Source organism: Hemitrygon akajei, unplaced genomic scaffold (assembly GCF_048418815.1).
Source record: "Hemitrygon akajei unplaced genomic scaffold, sHemAka1.3 Scf000069, whole genome shotgun sequence".
NCBI lineage: Eukaryota > Metazoa > Chordata > Chondrichthyes > Myliobatiformes > Dasyatidae > Hemitrygon > Hemitrygon akajei.
In genome coordinates, this window is record NW_027331955.1 from 2,897,216 (window position 1) to 2,915,591 (window position 18,376).

An 18,376-nucleotide genomic window follows, 5' to 3' on the forward strand; every position below is an offset into this window, starting at 1 on the left:
TGTATCAGTAATCTGGATGATAGTGTGGTTAACTGGATTAGCAGATTCATGACCACCAAGACTGGTGGTGTAGTGGACAGTGAGGAAGACTATCATGGCTTGCAGTGCAATCTGGACCCCCTGGGAAAAATGGTTTGAGAAATGGAAATTGGAATTTAATGCAGACAAGTGTGAGTTGTTGCACTTTGGTATGACCTACCAAGGGAGGTCTTTCACAGTGACTGGTCGGGCACGGAGGAGTGTTTTAGAAGAAAGGGACCTGGGAATACAAGTCCTTAATTCACTCAAAGTGGTATCACAGTTAGATAGTGAAGGAAAAAAAGATTTTAGCCCATTGGCTTTCATGAACCAAATACTGACAATAGATGGATATTATGTTGACTTGTAAAAGAGGCCTAATTTGGAGTATTGTGTGATGTTTTGGTCACCTACCTACAGGAATGATTTAAAAGAGATTCAGAGATTTCAGAGAAAATTCACAAGGATTTTGCCAAGTTTGGAGGACTTGGGTTATAAGGAAAGATTGAACAGGTCAGGACTTTAGATAGACAGATAGATAGATAGATAGATAGATAGATACTTTATTCATCCCCATGGGGAAATTCAACTTTTTTCCAATGTCCCATACACTTGCTGTAACAAAACTAATTACATACAATACTTAACTCAGTAAAAAAAAATATGATATGCATCTAAATCACCGTCTCAAAAAGCATTAATAGCTTTTAAAAAGTTCTTAAGTCCTGGAGGTAGAATTGTAAAGCCTAATGGCATTGGGCTTTATTAATTGGAATGTAGAAGATTGAGGTGAGATTTGATTGTGGTAGAGGGGCATAGATAGTGTAAATGCAAGCTGGCTTTCTTCACTGAGATGGGGGTGGGACTTCAACCAGTGGCTAGGGGTTAAGGGTGAAAGGTGAAATGTTAAGGGGAACATGAGGGGAAACTTCTTCACACAGATGGTCATCTAGGTTTGGAATGAGCAGCCATCCCGAGTGGTGCATGCAAGCTCGATTTCAACATTTAAGAGGTTTGTGTAGGTACCTGGATTGTAGGGGTGTGGGAGTGGCAGTTTAAATAGTTCAGCACAAGACTAGATGACCCAAAGGACCTGTTTCTGTGTTGTACTTTTCTACAAGAACCTGAAATATTACAAAAATTCACTCTAACCCCTTTTAGCAGCTGTGCGGACCAACCATTCATCTCAGCAGGAATTTTTTAATATGGTGTTAAAACTGTAGCACTTTCAGTTAATAATACATAAAAGAAAATCCCAGATGCACATCCACAAAGAGAATTTGCGTGAGACTGTTTCAGTTACTATGGGGCCAGGCACCCTTGCAGCTCAGCAGGAACAGGGAATAATACCAATGGAGAGAGTCAAACTGAGCCAGGTCACAGATTGGAGACGGCAGAAATGCCCCATTCTTATAGAGACAGGAAGAGCATCAGAGAATTGTTGGTCATTCCAGATACCAGCACTCTGCCCAGTCAGGAGATGTTTTCTCTGTCCAACTTTCGTTGAACCTCACTGTAACAGTGTGATACCAGATCAAACCTTGGCAACTCAAGTAATCTCATCTGAAATGTTGTCCTACACCCATTGATGGATTTTGTAAATCTTTTCACAGGATAAAAATGAGAAGGATTTTGTCGCCGGGAATCTCAAACACGGCACACCAGTTTTGCTGTCTCTGTCTGGATATTTAAGAAGCGGAGCAAGAGATTCAATCGACCATTCTTCCTACTCAGACTGTGGAGAGGGATTTAATTGGTCATTTGACCAAATAGCAAGCCTGTCATTTTACACAGGAGAAAGGCTGTTCACCTGCTCAGACAGTGGGAATGGATTCACTCAGTTATCACAATTGAAGGTACATCAGCAAGTTCACACTGGGCAAGGCCATTCATCTGTTCTGTGTGTGAGAAAGGGTTCAGTCGGTCTGCCCACCTGTGGACACACCAGTCAGTTCACATCACACCGGGCAGAGGCTGGTCATCTGTTTAATTTCTGAGAAAGGATTCACACAGTCATTTGATCTAATGGCTCACCAGCGAGTTCACACTGGGGAGAAGCCATTCACTTGTTCAGTCTGTGGGAAGGGATTCACTCATTTATCCCAACTACAGAGTCACCAGCAAGTTCACACTGGGGAGAAGCCATTCACCTGTTCAGTCTGTGGGAAGGGATTCACTCATTTATCCCAACTACAGAATCACCAGCGAGTTCACACTGGGGAGAGGCCGTTCACCTGCTCAGTCTGTGGGAAGGGATTCACTCAGTCATCCAACCTGCTAGTACATCAGCGAGTTCACACTGGGGAGAAGCCGTTCACCTGCTCAGAATGTGGGAAAGGATTCAGTGACTTATCCAGCCTACTGAGACATCAGCGACTTCACACTGGGGAGAAGCCGTTCACCTGCTCAGAATGTGGGAAAGGATTCACTCAGTCATCCCAACTACTGAGACATCAGCGAGTTCACACTGGGGAAAAGCCGTTCACCTGCTCAGAATGTGGGAAAGGATTTACTGATTCATCCACCCTACAGAGTCATCAGCGAGTTCACACTGGGGAGAAGCCGTTCACCTGTTCAGAATGTGGGAAGGGATTTACTCAGTTATCCCAAGTACAGTGTCATCTGCGAGTTCACACTGGGGAGAGGCCATTCATCTGCTCAGACTGTGGGAAGGGATTCACTCGGTTATCCACCCTACAGAGACATCAGCGAGTTCACACTGGGGAGAAGCCGTTCATCTGCTCAGAATGTGGGAAGGGATTCACTCAGTCATCCCACCTACAGAGTCATCAGCGAGTTCACACTGGGGAGAAGCCATTCACCTGCTCAGTCTGTGGGAAGGGATTCACTGAGTCATCCCAACTACAGAGTCATCAGCGAGTTCACACTGGGGAGAAGCCGTTCACCTGTTCAGAATGTGGGAAGAGATTTACTCAGTCATCCCAACTACAGAGTCATCATCGAATTCACACTGGGGAGAGGCCGTTCACCTGCTCAGTCTGTGGGGAGAGATTTGCTCATTCATCCACCCTACAGAGACACCAGCGAGCTCACACTGGGGAGAAGCCTTTCATCTGCTCAGAATGTGGGAAGAGATTCACTGAGTCATGCCAACTACTGAGTCATCAGCGCATTCACACTGGGGAGAAGCCGTTCACCTGCTCATTCTGTGGGAAGAGATTCACTGATCCATCCACCCTACAGAAACACCAGCGAGTTCACACTGGGGAGAAGCCATTCACCTGTTCAGAATGTGGGAAGAGATTTACTCAGTCATCCCAACTACAGAGTCATCAGCGAATTCACAATGGGGAGAGGCCATTCACCTGCACAGTCTGTGGGAACGGATTCACTGATCCATCCACCCTACAGAGACACCAGCGAGTTCACACTGGGGAGAAGCCATTCACCTGTTCAGAATGTGGGAAGAGATTTACTCAGTCATCCCAACTACAGAGACATCAGCGAGTTCACAATGGAGAGAGGCCATTCACCTGCTCAGAATGTGGGAAGGGATTTACTCAATCTTCCACCCTACTGAGACATGAGCTTGTTCACTCCGGTGAGAAGTTGTTCAATTGCACAGAATGTGGGAAACGGTTCACTCTGTCATCCCACCTTCTGCAACACCAGCGAGTTCACACTGGAGAGAGGCCATTCACCTGCTCAGAATGTGGGAAGAGATTCACTCGGTCTTCCACACTACAGAGACATCAGCGAGTTCACACTGGAGAGGAGCCATTTACCTGCTGAGAATGTGGGAAAGGATTCACTCAGTCATCCCAACTACTGGCACACCAGTCAGTTGTTATGAATCCCGAGGTTTTGTTTGCTGTGTACTGTCATTTTAAGAGAGAGAGATTAATAAGGTGAATCAGTCTGACTTGCAGCTTGTTTACATCACTCCCAGCTTGTTTAGTTTTAACTGAGGACACAGACACTCAGAGTCAGACGGAGATGAATGAGGAAAAATGGAAGGATCGAAACAAGGGAAATAGGTGCCAAGGGTCACTGTTTGGAATTTTCCTATGCCCACAAGTGTGGGTTAATTATCGATTCAGCGTACATCGAATGTGTGGTTGTCACCTCGTTTAATCGATAGGAGTGGATCTGATTTGGGGTATCCTATGAAGACCACTGATGTGTTAACCCTTGCCTGGGTGTGGTGTGGTAATTCATTTGAAGACGATACCCCTTGTGACAAGTCACTTTGGGTGTGTGGATAATTAGTATGTGGATTTGGAAGGATGACAGATAAAATCTACAGTGACTGTTCTCTCGTTTTACCACCATGGAACATGTGGAATTCGACATAATTGCCTTCCCTTGACATTTACCCTGGATTACAAATATCTCTCTCATCACCTATTCTGTGGTTGAACTGAACTTTCATAATTTACCATCTCAGGACTCCAGACGTTGTTTCCCCCGAGCTCAATAGTTTTGGATTTATATTTACACACATATATACACATAACACTGTTAACTTTTGTTTATCTTGCTTAAGTTACTATATTATAAGTAGATTCTAATAAAGATAGTTTTAACACCAATAGCAGACTCCAGGTGTAGACTCCACGAGGAAATCTGCAGATGTTGGAAATTCAAACGCACACAAAATGCTGGTGGAACACAGCAGGCCAGGCAGCATCTATAAGGAGAAGCACTGTCAACGTTTCAGGCCGAGACCCTTCGTCAGGCAGACTCAGGCAGTCCTGATGAAGGGTCTCGGCCTGAAATGTCGACAGTGCTTCTCCTTATAGATGCTGCCTGGCCTGCTGTGTTCCACCAGCATTTTGTGTGTGTTGTACCAGGTGTAGTCTATTGGTGCTGATTCGTTTCTAAAGTTTTACGATTCGTAACAAAATTGGGGCCTGCATCCGGGATATAAACAACATGGGGGCGTAGTCATTAATTATCGATTTCATTGGGGAAGTCCCTTTTGATTGATTTGTGTGTGGAAAATCAGCAGCGGATGCTGATTATTGTTTGGAAGCGGCAACCTCTGAGGCATTAGAGGATGCCAGACGGATTGAGTTGTTGAGTCTTGCTAGAAGGTTAAAACTAGCTATGTTGAAATTGACAATGAGGAGGGCACAGATGCAGAGGATAACAGCTGAACATTATATATCTGAGGGTGTGTTTAAAGTGGAGGAGTTGGAGGTGTTTCCTGCAAGTAAACCTAGTGAGCTTGAGCTCCAGTACGAGTGAGAAAAATTAAAGATGGAGGCTGCGGAAAGGCAGAGGCAGTTTGAGGCTATAGAGGCTGAAAATCAGAGAGGAGGCAGAAAAACTCATCTGCAGCCAAAGCAACAACAACAGCTGAAGGAATTAATTCTGAAGTTTAAAGGTTTATTTCCCGATGTTCCCAAGGAAACCACGGTCGTAGTACATGTTGTAGATATTGGTCAAGCCAAACCGATTAAACAACACCCATATTGCATGAACGTCGAAAAGTGTAAATTGGCTGAGCAAGGAATGGAATAGATGCTGAAAATGGTATTATTAGTCCTGCAGCATCAGATTGGAGCTCACCCTGCATTATTGTGCCTTAACCTGATGGTAGTGTTAGATTTTGCACTGATTATAGGAAGGTAAATGCAGTAACAAAAACCGAATCCGATCCTATCCCTAGGGTGGATGATTGCATCAATAAGGTTGGAAAAGCTAAATTTCTTACAAAGATCGATCTGTTGAAAGGGTATTAGTGTGTTCCATTGATGGACAGAGGTAGAGAAATTTCTGCATTTGTGACACCATCTGGGGTGTATGAATACAATGTTTTGTCTTTTGGAAGGAAAAATGGTCCAGGATTATTCCAGAGAATGATTGATTCTGTAATTCGAGGGTTAGAACACACAGATGTCTGTACTGATGACTTAGTCACAGGGAGTGACACTTGGGAAAAGCATATCTCTGCAGTAGAGAAGCCGTTTGAGAGACTTTCTCAGGACAACTTTACAGTTAGCTAAGAGTCAATTTGGCCATGCCACTGTGACCTGTCTTGGCTATGTTGTTGGTCAAAGCAAGTTGGCTCCTGTTCGGGCAAAAGTCCAGGCAATTTCTCAAGTTCCTATTCTGTCAGCTAAGAAGGCTCTTAGAGGGTTTCTGGGAATGGATGGATGTTACCGTAAGTTGTGTAAGAACTTTGCTGCTATCGCTCTTCCTCTGAACAATCTCCTGAAGAAGGGTGAAAAGTTTGTTTGGACCGAACCTCGTCAGTAGGCATTTGATCGATTGTAAGCCATTTTCGATTGAAAGTTATTATTTGAGATTAGGCCAATCAATGTAGTGTTGTCAGCAAATTTCATTAGCAGATTGGAGCTGTGGGTGGCAACACAGTGTCATGGGTGCACAGAGAGTAAAGGAGGGGGACAAAGAGACAACCCTGTGGGTTATGTGTCCCTGAGGGTCAGAGAGAGAGAGGAGATGGAGCCCACTCTTACCACCTGCCGGCGATCTGACAGGAAGTCCAGGATCCAGCTACAGAAAGCAGGGTGAAGGCCGAGGTCTCTGAGCTTCTTGTCGATACCTCACGCCTTCGTATGGCTACTGCTTTGCCCATGACTGAAAGGAACTGCAGAGAACTTTGGAGAGCAGAGAACATCAGAGAAACAAGCCTCCGCTCCATGGACTCTTCCTACACTTCCCCTCCATCGGAAAAGCAGGCCATGTACTCAAAGAACCTCATAACCTGGACATTCTTGCTGCAAACCTGCTCCCACATTGGCAAAGAGATACAAAAGCCTTGAAGCGCGTAACACCAGGGTGAAGGATGGGTTCCTGTCTGTGGTTATAAGCCAAATGAATGATAAAATGGACTCGACCTCGCAATGTAACTCGACGTGACCCTGCACCATGAGTCTATCTGCACTGTACTTTCTCGGCAGCCATAATGCTTTGTTACAGTGATTATTTTGTTGTATATCAGCTCAATGTACTGTCGTAATGTATCGATCTGTGTGGATGGTACGTCAGGCAAGATTTTCACGGTAGCTCAGTACATGATGTGAATAAACAAATTCCCCATTTGTATTGTGTGGAAATATTAGACAGTTTGAGCTTCTGCTCTGGAACCTCAGAAGGAAACTTAACTGTTGTCATTTCTGTGGAATACAAATAAATGGAAAATGCTTCAATCTCACATTACGATCTGCGGTAACTGGGATCAGGTGACCGGTGGTGGGTCTCCCATATCAATATCTGAATCAGGTTTACTAGCACCGGCATATGCCATGAAATTCGTTGTCTCTGCGGCAGCAGTAGAACCTAATTGATAACCATAGATTTTAACCATTGTGACTTAAAATAAGAATATACATTTTAAGTAGTTAAATTATATAAATAATGCAAAAATATTTTTTTTAAATGTAATAAACTATTTTAATTGTGTCGACTATTTGACTGACTGGGTTGTTGCTTTGGAAGTAGTGGAGTGAAGCTTAACTGAACTGCACACATTTATGAGAAGCTCAGAGAAATAGAAAAGGCTAAATTCTCACATCAATGGGTCAGACACCCATAAACATTGGCTGCACATCAGCAGATAAAAACAGTGGAATGAAACATGCTGAAAATATTGCAGAAAAAAAACATATTGGCCACCACAACGAGAGGACGTGACAGATCCGGATCTCACTGCCTTGTCTGAACGGGGAAAGATGAAGCTACACGGACACGTAGAGCAGTGACCCGCAGATGCTGCAGATCTGCAGAAAAACTTGAACAGGAAATGGGATCACGTGACAGGATTGGTCTCCCACCCCCAGACAGATGTCCAGCTACCCACTACACTGTGGAAATAAGCAAACTTGCGCTCACATCTCCTCTCACCTCAAATGTATTAGACATTTCAACCCCCAGGAAAAATATATCGTCTGTCCACTCTGTCTAATCATCTCGTAATCTAATAAACGTCCATCCGGTCTCACCCCAGCCGGCGCCGCTCTGGAGAAAACAACACAAGTTTGTCCAGCCTCTCGTTATAGCTCATGCCCTCTAATCCAGTCAGTATCCTGGTAAACCTCTTCTGCGCCCTCTCCAAAGCCCCGACATCCTTCCGAGAATGGGGGCGACCAGAACTGCATGAAACACTCCAGATGTGGTCTAACTAGTTTTATAAAACTGTGTTACGAACTGTAGCGTTTTAGAAACGAAACAGCAGCAAAATAGTTCACAGTGGAGTCTGATTTTGATGTTAAAACCACTCTCTTTATTAGAATCTACTTATGATGTAGTAACTTTAAAAAAAATGGAAAGTTAACAGTGTTATGTGTATATATCTGTAAATATAATTCCCAGACTATTGAGCCTGAGGGAAAAAAGCTCAGAGTCTTGAGATGGTAAAGCAGGAAAGTTCAGTAATCCACGGAATAAATGAATCGAGAGAGATATTTGTGATCCAGGGTGAAACGTAGAGAAAGGGCCGTTACTTCAAAATAACCGCCGACGACGTTGAATCCGTCCACATACGAGTTCTCAGCGAAAGTGACCTGTCACAGGAATACAGTCTTCCAGGGGTTACCACACAACATACCCAGGCAAGGGTTAACACAAGATATTCCAAAGTCCACTCCTATGGATTATACGAAGTGACAGCCACACACATTCGTTGTGGTTCCGTGTCCCGATGATCAACCCACTGTTGTGGGCAGAGGAGGGTTCCAAGCCTCAGCTGTGACTAACTGAAGCGATCAGCTTTTCCAGTCTGTCTCGCTCTTTAGACTGACCGACTGCCTGTCTGCAGATCGCTCTCTCTCTCTTATGGTTCAGTCCACAGTCAGCGCTGTCAGCCTGTGACTGACGTCATAGTCCCGCCTCCTTGGAGTCTAAGATCCCTCTGATCATCAACACTGTTCAGGGTTTTGCATTTAACAGTGTACTGTCTCATACATTCGACCTACCGAGCTGCCAAGATGATCATCACTAATCAAATCTCAGTGAGATTTCTCAGGTCCTGTTCAATTTATTGCCAAAAGCACAAGTACGGGAAGGTACAGGGACAGAGAAACACTGATTTGTGGCAGCATCACAGGCAAGTACATTCAGATAACACACGGAGCACAAGTTATACGATGCTCTGTCAGTAACAATCTATAAAAATATGTTTTATGTCATTAACAATATTTAAAATACATTGTGTCATGATCAATATTAAAATGTACATTTTGTATCAATAACAGACTTGGAAATGTTGAATTTGCTCCCTGTCTCCATTCCTCCTATAATCCACACCCAGCTCCTTTGTTTTCGTCAAAATGAGAGAGAGGTTGTTTTCTTGAAACAACTGCGTCGGGGTGATGACTTCTTCTCTACACGCTGCCTCGTTATTGTTTGGGATTCGGCCGATCAATGTAGTGTAGTCAACAAATGTAATTAGCAGATTGGAACCCGCCACTGCAGCCCCACAGTGCACTATGTACTGATTGCAAAGCTACGAAATTGCATGTGAATAGCCTCCCCTCCCCCAACTCCACTCTTTCTTCGTCACCAGCAGACTGGGACATCTCACATCTCGCTGCCTCCGCCAGGACATTAAACTGTGAACAACTGTGGTCAGGGACTGATCTCTGGGGTACTCCAAACGCTACCTCCTTCCAGTCTGAAAACGACCCACTCATCCAGACACACACTACCGGCAGTTTATCGATCATCAACGAAAAAGCCTAATCAACTACTCCTGAGGGTCAATGCCATTGCTGACGCTGAGTTTAACACCGTCAAATGCCAGGAGGGGCATAATAATCAGCAAGTCTCTAGTCGCAGCCGCGTAAATAAAATGTGATCTCAGTAGGCGTGTGGCGCATGCTCAGAATGCGAAGGAGACAGACAAACTGAGCCAAGTCACAGACTGATGAAGGGGTGAAATGATCCATTTTGATACAGAGAGGGAAGCGGAGAGTTTGATATTGTGCCTGATTCCGGAACTGTGGCCACTTAGAAGATGAAGTCTTGTCACCCCAAATGTTTTTGAGTTGTGACTGTGCTTTTATCAGAAGGCACCATGGAGATTAAAATTATCTCAGCTGACATATTGTCCTTTACCCACTGAAGTGTTTTGTAAAATTCAGCAGTGTAGAAAAGTCAAAGGATTTGTGTATGGGAATCACAAACACAACAGCACGTTAGTTCCGCTGTATCTGTCAGTTCACCAGCGCTTGAATGCCGGCGAACCTTGAATGTGGAGGCGGAGATGCTGCAGAAGACAGCGCCCCACTCGCGACAAGGAGAGAGCGAGCACGTGCCCATGTCCGTGATCTGATAGTGTACATCGCCATGACGTCATAGTACGGTGACGTCATTCACTGGCTCTCATTTTGGAAGGGATTCAGTCGGCCATCGCAGATACACCAACGGCTTCGCACTGGGAAGCGGCCGTTCACCTGCTCCGTGTGTGCGAAGAGACTCATTCGGTTAACCCACCTTGTGATGCTCCAGTGAGTTCACAATAAATAGAGGCCACATTTCTGTCCGGAGTGAGCAAAGAGTTTTACTCAATCATCCCAGCTGCTGCAACACCAGCAACTTCACATCAGGGAGGAAGTTCAAATCAGCTCCGTGTTAAATGTTTCACCATCACGGTGACTGAAGGCAGCTGCAGGTTTATGAGGGACTGTTACTGTCAAATTCTGCAGTTCATCATCCTATACACCTGCATGAATTTCCTGCATGATTTTCTCCGGGCTGAATAAGACGACGAGCTCACTGTGGTTGTGACGTTCTTCAGGGCTCTGGACGAAGTTAGTTAGATAGATAGATAGATAGATACTTTATTCATCCCCACGGGGAAATTCAACATTTTTTCCAATGTCCCATACACTTGTTGTAGCAAAAACTCATTACATACAATACTTAACTCCTTCTTCCCTGCTCTTTTCAACGTTTTGTGTCATTTTCACCAATTTTAAAGGACTGTGCCTCAGACAGCTGGGCTGTTTTAATTGTTACGTACCAGCAGCAACAGATCACTAACGGAGTCTGGTTTTGATGTTAAACCACTATCTTCATTAGTATCTGCTCCAACTATAAAAGATCAAACGAAATAAACAGAAGTTAACTGTGTTGTGCGTATATATAGCTCCCAAACTATCAAGCTTGGGAAACAATGCTTAAAGTCTTAAGATGGTAAAGTAGAAAAGTTCAGTAATCCACGGAATAATTGAGTGAGAGGAGAGATTTGTAAATCCACACCAACATGTAGAGAGAAGGCAATTACGAAGAATTCCACACACATTCCTCGCTGGGTAAACGAAATAACAGTCGCCGAAGATCTTATCCGTCGATTAGTTCCGAAATCCACTTAGAAATATCACCAGGTGACAGTGACAGGAATATCGTCTTCAAGTGGTTACCACAGAACACCCCGATTCCAGGTAAGGGCCAACAAAAGTGATACCACAGGACACTCCAGCAAATCCACACATATGGATGATACGAAGTGACAGTCACACATCCGTTGTGCACTGCGTGCCGATGATCAACCCAATCTTCTGAGCATAGCAGTGACAAGCTGAAGTCTCTCACTCTCTCTCTCCCTCTCTTTCCCGCTCTCCGTTACTCTCTCTCTCTCTCTCTCTCTCTCTCTCTCAAGTCTGAAGCAGGCTGCAGTCGCTTGTGTCTGACGTCACTATCGCCTCACTCAGGCACTTAAAGCAACATTCAGAGTAAACGAACCTGCGGTCTCGTAACACAATGCCCCTCTAAAGTCTGATAGCAGACTAGCGAGTGAATCTTCGATGGAGCAGAGTCAGAAACTAAAGAGTTGCCAGACTGAGTCAGGCTTTGAGGCTGCAAAGAGAGATGGAGTCTAGAGTTTACGAGGAGGAGGAATCAAACCATCAGGATGTGGCTACAAAACAAAGATCAGAAACATTTGGAAACTGGTTGACCGAAAAAAATGTGGTTAATTTCTGCAAAACACTGGTGGAAATCAACAGATCCGGCAGCAAATGTGGAGAGGAATAAATAGACAACGTTTAGGCCGAGCCCCTTCAGCATGCCTAGACTGTGTGCTCCTCTGCTTAGTTGCTGCCTGAACTGCAGAGTTCCTCCAGCGTTTTGTGTGTGTGTGTGTGTGTGTGCGTCTCTGTATTTCCAGCAACTGCAGAATCTCCTGTGTTTTATATCTGCATTTTACTTTGGCATTGGATACACGTTGATATTGAGTATATTGTTTATGGGAGCCGCTTTCTGCGTTAAAACAGCTGCAGATTTTTCTATACACACACGAAAATAATGAGGTATGTATATTGAACCAGTGCCTGCAGAAATCTTTAATGGCAGTGTGATTACCCATAAGGCAGTGCCTTTAAAATTTCGCTTGCGCTGAAGCACCGAACAAATGCGTAAGCGTCAGGGTTGATGACATCCCCAAGTATTACACATGCGCACAGTACACAGAAGGCCTTGCAAATACCGGGTGCAGGTAAGAGCGATTCTCTATGTTTTTATCTTAAACAGCGACTGAGGGACAATTCCTGTGAAATCCGGACACCGTGACCCGCAATCCCGGGACTGTCCTGCTCTCTCCCCTCTCTCTCAGCCCCACGGGCCCTGGGGAGCTTCCGGCTGATGAGGGAATGGGAACCGATGGATCTCTCAGACAGAGCTGAGCTCCAGCTATCTAAACGCAAGGATTTGGAACTGGGAGAAAGGGAACAAAATCTTTTACATCACCAGTTGAGAAAATCACCTTTGTTCTTCCTCCAATCACTAACAAGAGAAAATCTGCATATGCTGGAAATCCAAGCAACACAAATTGCTGGATGAACTCAGCTTTAGTACACGTTTCCATAGATGCTGCCTGGCCTGCTGAGTTCCTCCAGCATTTTGTGTGTGTTCTTGTTCTGGACTTTTCTACCGGTGAGAATATGTTTTGTCCCATTCTCTCTGGGTACATAATAATATCAAGCACCTTTGTCCTGGGCAACAAGTAGCTTTCACATCACAAATGTGCCAGACTCCAATGAGACAGACTACTGCCCATCCCTTCATATTCATTGCCATTACCATCACTGTCAGTCACTTGGGGGAGACTTCAGGGGAAATATTTATGTAGAATACTGAAACTGGTGATACCTGTGTGCATTGTAGTGATGCAAAAGTTGCTGGAGAATTTGCAAGTGGGAAGAAGTGGAGTGATATTTGGAAATCTGACTTTTTAAACATAATTTGGCAAGCAAACCACATATGGACAATATGCAAAAACCTTGGTGAGAAAATCCTTCATTACCGGTTACAGGCCTGCTACATAGGTTGTGTGAGAGTGCAGGTGAACTGGATTGAAGCCAGAGGAGATCAAAGTTCCTATCGACAGTGATTTGCTAGCTGTTAAAATAAATACCTCTCTGTATAAAATTCACTGTGCACATGTTGTCACTGGCTACAAAATTCACAGTACAAGATGTATGTGCACACTGGTTATTACAAATTAGAGGAGATATTGGAGGGAAGGAGGGGAGACCTCCAGTGTCCCCAATACCCTCACCTAGAAGATGTGCATCCAGCTGCAGCTTGTAACCCGGCACTTTAAGGTGTTGGAACTTGAAGTAGATGAATTCCGGATCATCCGGCAGTTGGAGGGGGTGATGGATGTGACATGAAGTGAGGTGAGTTACACCCAAGGTGCAGGGCACAGGAAACTGGGTGAGAGTCAGGAAGGGGAATGAGGTTAAATGGCCATCATTGAATAATCTTGTGGCCATCCCCCACAACAACAGGTAGACCACTTTAGAAAGCGTTGTCGGGGGAATTACCTGGCAGAGGAAAATCAAAGGGGTGATAGGGGATTCGTTAGTTAGCCGGACAGAACAAAAGGCGACCAATATCTTAGGCTTGCTAGATGTAGCGTGGTGGTGGGGGTGATATGGTTAAAATAAGTTGTAGAGGGAATGAGAGCCACAATGACAGAACAGATAGTGAAGAGGGTGAATGGAATTGAATTGACTTTATTACATAAATACTTCATAAACATGAGGGGTAGAAAACTTTACATTACATCTCCTTCTAAATGTGCAATGTGTAATTTATAGTAATTTATAATAGATAGTTTGTACATAGGACAGTCAATATAACATAGAAATGCAATTGTATCTGCATGAATTAATCAGTCTGATGGCCTGGTGGAAGATGATGTCCCGGGAGCTGTTGGTCCTTTTGCTGTGGTACCGTTTCCTGGATGGTAGCAGCAGGAACAATTTGTGGTTGTGGTGAATTGGTTCCCTAATATCCTTTGGGCTCTTTTTACACACCTGTCTGTGAAAATGTCCTGAATAGTGTGAGGATTTCACATCTACAGATGCGTTGGGCTGTCTGCACCACTCTCTGCCGTTTCCTGCAATTAAGGGAAGGACACTTCCCATACCAGGCAGTGATGCAGCCAGTCAGGATGCTCTCAATTGTGTTCCTCTAGAAAGTCCTTAGGTTAAAGAGACATCTGAGGTGAAAGAGGTGCTGCTATGCTCTTTTCACAACACAGCCGGTACATACAGACCATGTGAGATGTTTGGTGACGTTTATGCCGAGGAACTTAAAGCTGTTCACCTTCTTAACCGCAGATCCATTGATGTCAATAGGGGTTATCCTGTCTCCATTCCTCCTGTCGTCCACAATCAGCTCATTTGTTTTTGTGTGACAACGAGGGAGAGTTTGTTTTCTTGACACCAGTCAGATGTTGTTCAGACCGCAGACAGAGTCAGCAATCAAATGGTTGAGCATGGTGCGATGAATGTGCTGAGCTGTGTATATCACAATGCAAGAAGCATCGTAGGAAAGCCCGATGAGCTCAGGACAGGGAATTATGATATTGTAGCCATTATTGGGACTTCGTTGCACCCAACAGTCTGAGGGATTTAGAGGAACAAATTTGTAGAGAGATCGCAGACCATGCCAATTAACAAAAGTTGATTCAGTAAGTGATGTTAACTTTCCATATACTGACTGGGCCTCCTATACTGTAGAAGGACTAAATGGGGTAGAGTTTGTCAAATGTGCCTTAATCAGTACATAAAACTTCCGGTGTAGAAGTGTGCAATGAGCTTTTGGGAAATGATCCAGGGTGGGGACAGAAATTCCTGATTATAATGCCATGAGATTCAAAGTAAATATGGAAAAAGAGAGGTCTGGACCACGGGTTGAGAGTCTAAATTGGAGAGAGGTCAATTTTGATAGTATCAGAAAGATTATGACAAGTGTGGTTTGAGACAGGCTGTTTCCTGGCAAAGGAGTACCTGTAAGTGGGAGGCCTTCAAAAGTGAAATTTTGAGGGTGTAGAGTTTGTATGTGCCTGCCAAAATAAAAGCTGAAAGGTAACTGGTACAGTGAACCTTGGGTTTCAAGAGATATTGAGGTCCCGGATATTTTGTTCCTCGACATGTCTCAGACTGTTGGGTGCTACCAAGACCCATTAAGGATGACTAATCATAATTGCACTCACTGAGCTCATCTGACTTTTTTTTTGTTGTCTTCTGTTGGTTTCTAAAAGTTTCTGAATAGTTTTTGCTCTTTTGTTTGCCCTCTCTTTGGCTTTTATGTTGGCTTTGGCTTCTCATTTTAACCACAGTTGTGTCCTCCTGCCTTTCTAATGCTTCTACTCCTTTGGGATGTATCGATCACTCAGCTCCCAGCTCCAGAAACTCCAGCCATTGCTGCTCCATTGTCACTCCTAACTTTTCCTTCCTAGCAAGTTTGGACAGCTTCTCTGTCATAGAAACAAGGAGAAGTTCAGTACAGAAATGGGCTATTTGGCCCATGCAGTCAATGCTGAAAAAAGCATTTAAGCTGTCTAATGCAACTACCTGCACTGGGACCATCGCCCTTCATACCTCTACCATTCAGGTACCTATCAAACTTCTCTGAATTGTGAAACCGAGCTCATATTCAGCACCAGTGCTGGCATCTCATTTCAGACTCTCACGACCATTTCAGTAAAGAGCTTTTCCAAATGTTCCCATTAAATTTTCACCTTCCCCACTTACCCATGACCTCTGGTTGTCATCCCACCCAACCTCAGTGGAAAAAGTTTCTTGCATTTACCCTATCTATACCCTCATGATTTTCTATACTTCTAACAAATCCTCAAAGCAATGTATAATTTCTGTGCTTATATTTAAAGCCTTTTTTAGGCGTATAAGATGATGAGTGGTATTGAATGTGTGGATAGCCAGAGGTTTTTTCCACAGGGCTGAAATGGTTAACATGAAGGGACATAGATTTAAGATGCTTGGAAATAGATACCAAAGGGTTGTCAGTGGTAAGTTTTTTTTTACAGAGAGTGGTGCGTGCATGAAATCCACTGCCAGTTGCGGTGGTCGAGGCAGATATAATAGGGTCTTTTAACAGCCTGTTAGATAGGTACGTGGAGCTTAGAAAAATAGAGGGCTATGCACTATTGGAAATCTGGACAGTTTCTAGGGTAAGCTACATGGTTGGTACAACATTGTAGGCTGAATGGCCAGGAATAGGCTGTAGATTTCTATGTGTGGTGTTCAATGTTGAACAGCAAAATAACTTCTCTTCTTTAAACTGTACAGGGTCCACGATTTTAATGCCGCTTTTCTACACTCCCATAGACCCTTTGTCCATCTCCAGAGTAGATAGAGATGAAAAAATATTTAAGATCTCCCCCATCTGCTTTGTTTCCACACGTGGATTGCCATTCCGGGCTTCCAGACGACCAACTTTGTGCCTTGCAATCCTTTTGCTCTTAATCTATCACTAGAATCCCTGAGGATTATCCTTCATCTTTTCTGTGATGGCAACCTCATGCCTTCTTTTAGCCATCCTGATTTATGCCTTATGTGTCCTCTTGCATTTCTTAGAAACTGTAGGGAACCTTTTTTTTCCAAGAGATATTGAGACCCTGGTGAAGCACAAAATGGAGTTGCATAACAGGGAGTTGCAGGCAGGTTCTTATGGAGTATAAGAAATGCAAGAGAACACATAAGAAATAAAATAAATAAATTTTTACCTTTTATTCTGACAAGGAGATACACACTTTGTACTTTCAAAATTTTGCTTTGAAGGCCTCCCATTTAACAAGCACACCTTTGCCATAAAGCAGCCTGTCCCAGTCCACAGTTGCCAGATCCTAGTGTCATAATTCCAGGTGTTGTTCCATACCCTGAACACATCCGCCTTTCCTATGCTGCTCCTTGTATTGAAATATACAGGGCTCAGCATATTCACTGCACCATGATCAACTTTTTCATTCCTGACTTTGTCTGAGGCCTGAACAACATCTGTCTCCACAACCTCTCCACTACCATTCAGGCTCCCATTCCCCCTGCAACTTTAGTTTAACCCTCCTTACCCCCACCTCCCACCATGCAGATCTATCACACCTCTGGCTTTCCTCTCCCAGATCAATAAAAAGGAGGTGCATACCAGGTACAGGCAGATAGGAACAAATGGGGTACTTATGAAAGACAGGAAATTCAAATGAGCACTTATGAAAGAAATAAAAGAAGGCATGAATTTGCCCCAGCAGACAAGGTGAATGAGAATCCTCAGCGATTCTGCAGATATGTTAAGAGCGAAAAGATAGCAATGGAAAAAAAAAATTAATCCTCTGCAAGATCAGAATGGTAATCCATATGAGGAGACAAAATAGATGTGGGAGATTTTTTTTGCATCCGTATTTACTCAAGAGATGAACACAGAGTCTATAGAAGTGAGGCAAAGCCACATCAACTTCATGGACCCTGTACAGATTACTGAGGTGGAGGTGTTCGCTGTCTTTCGGCAAGTTAGTGTGGATCAATCCCCAGGGCCTGATAAGTTGTTCCCCAGGATCCTGCGGAGGACAAGTGCAGAAATTGTCAGGGCACAAGCATAGATATTTAAATAATCGTAAGTGACAGGTGATGTACTGGAGGATTGGAGGACAGCCGATGTTGTTCTGCTGTTCAAGAAAGGCTGTAAAAATAAACTGAGAAATTGTACATTGGTGAGCTTGACATCACTAGTAGGAAAGTTCTTGGAACGTTATTATGTGCAGGAACCGGATATATAAGTATTTGGATAGATGTGGACTGATTAAGTATAGACAGCATGGCTTTGTGCATGGTAGGTCATGTCTAACTAGTCTTACAGACTCTCTCGAGGAAGTTATCAGGGAAGTGGATGAAGGCAAGGCAGTGGATGTTGTCTACATGGACTTTAGCAAGGCACTTGACAAAGTCTCATATGGGAGGTTGGTCAAGAAGGTTCAGTCACTCAGCGTTCAAGATGAGATAGCAAATCGGATGAGACACTGTCTTTGGGAGAAGCCAGAGTGTGGTAGCAGATGGTTGCCTCTCTGACTGGAGGCCTCTGACTAGTGGTTGCACAGGGATCAGCGCTGGATCAGTTGTTGTTTGTC

General features: G+C 44.1%; 2 protein-coding genes across 2 annotated transcripts in view; one reads left to right on the top strand and one right to left on the bottom strand.

The window, feature by feature from the left end:
- The window catches only part of LOC140722116 (uncharacterized), a 265,387-nt gene that overhangs the window by 243,320 nt on the left and 3,691 nt on the right, over positions 1-18,376 (top strand). The window contains 1 exon segment of the mRNA XM_073036910.1: positions 2,056-3,822. Coding sequence (XP_072893011.1) covers positions 2,056-3,822 — 1,767 coding nt within the window.
- LOC140722119 (uncharacterized) overlaps positions 1-18,376 on the bottom strand; it is a 1,111,870-nt gene that overhangs the window by 230,467 nt on the left and 863,027 nt on the right. The window lies entirely within an intron of this gene.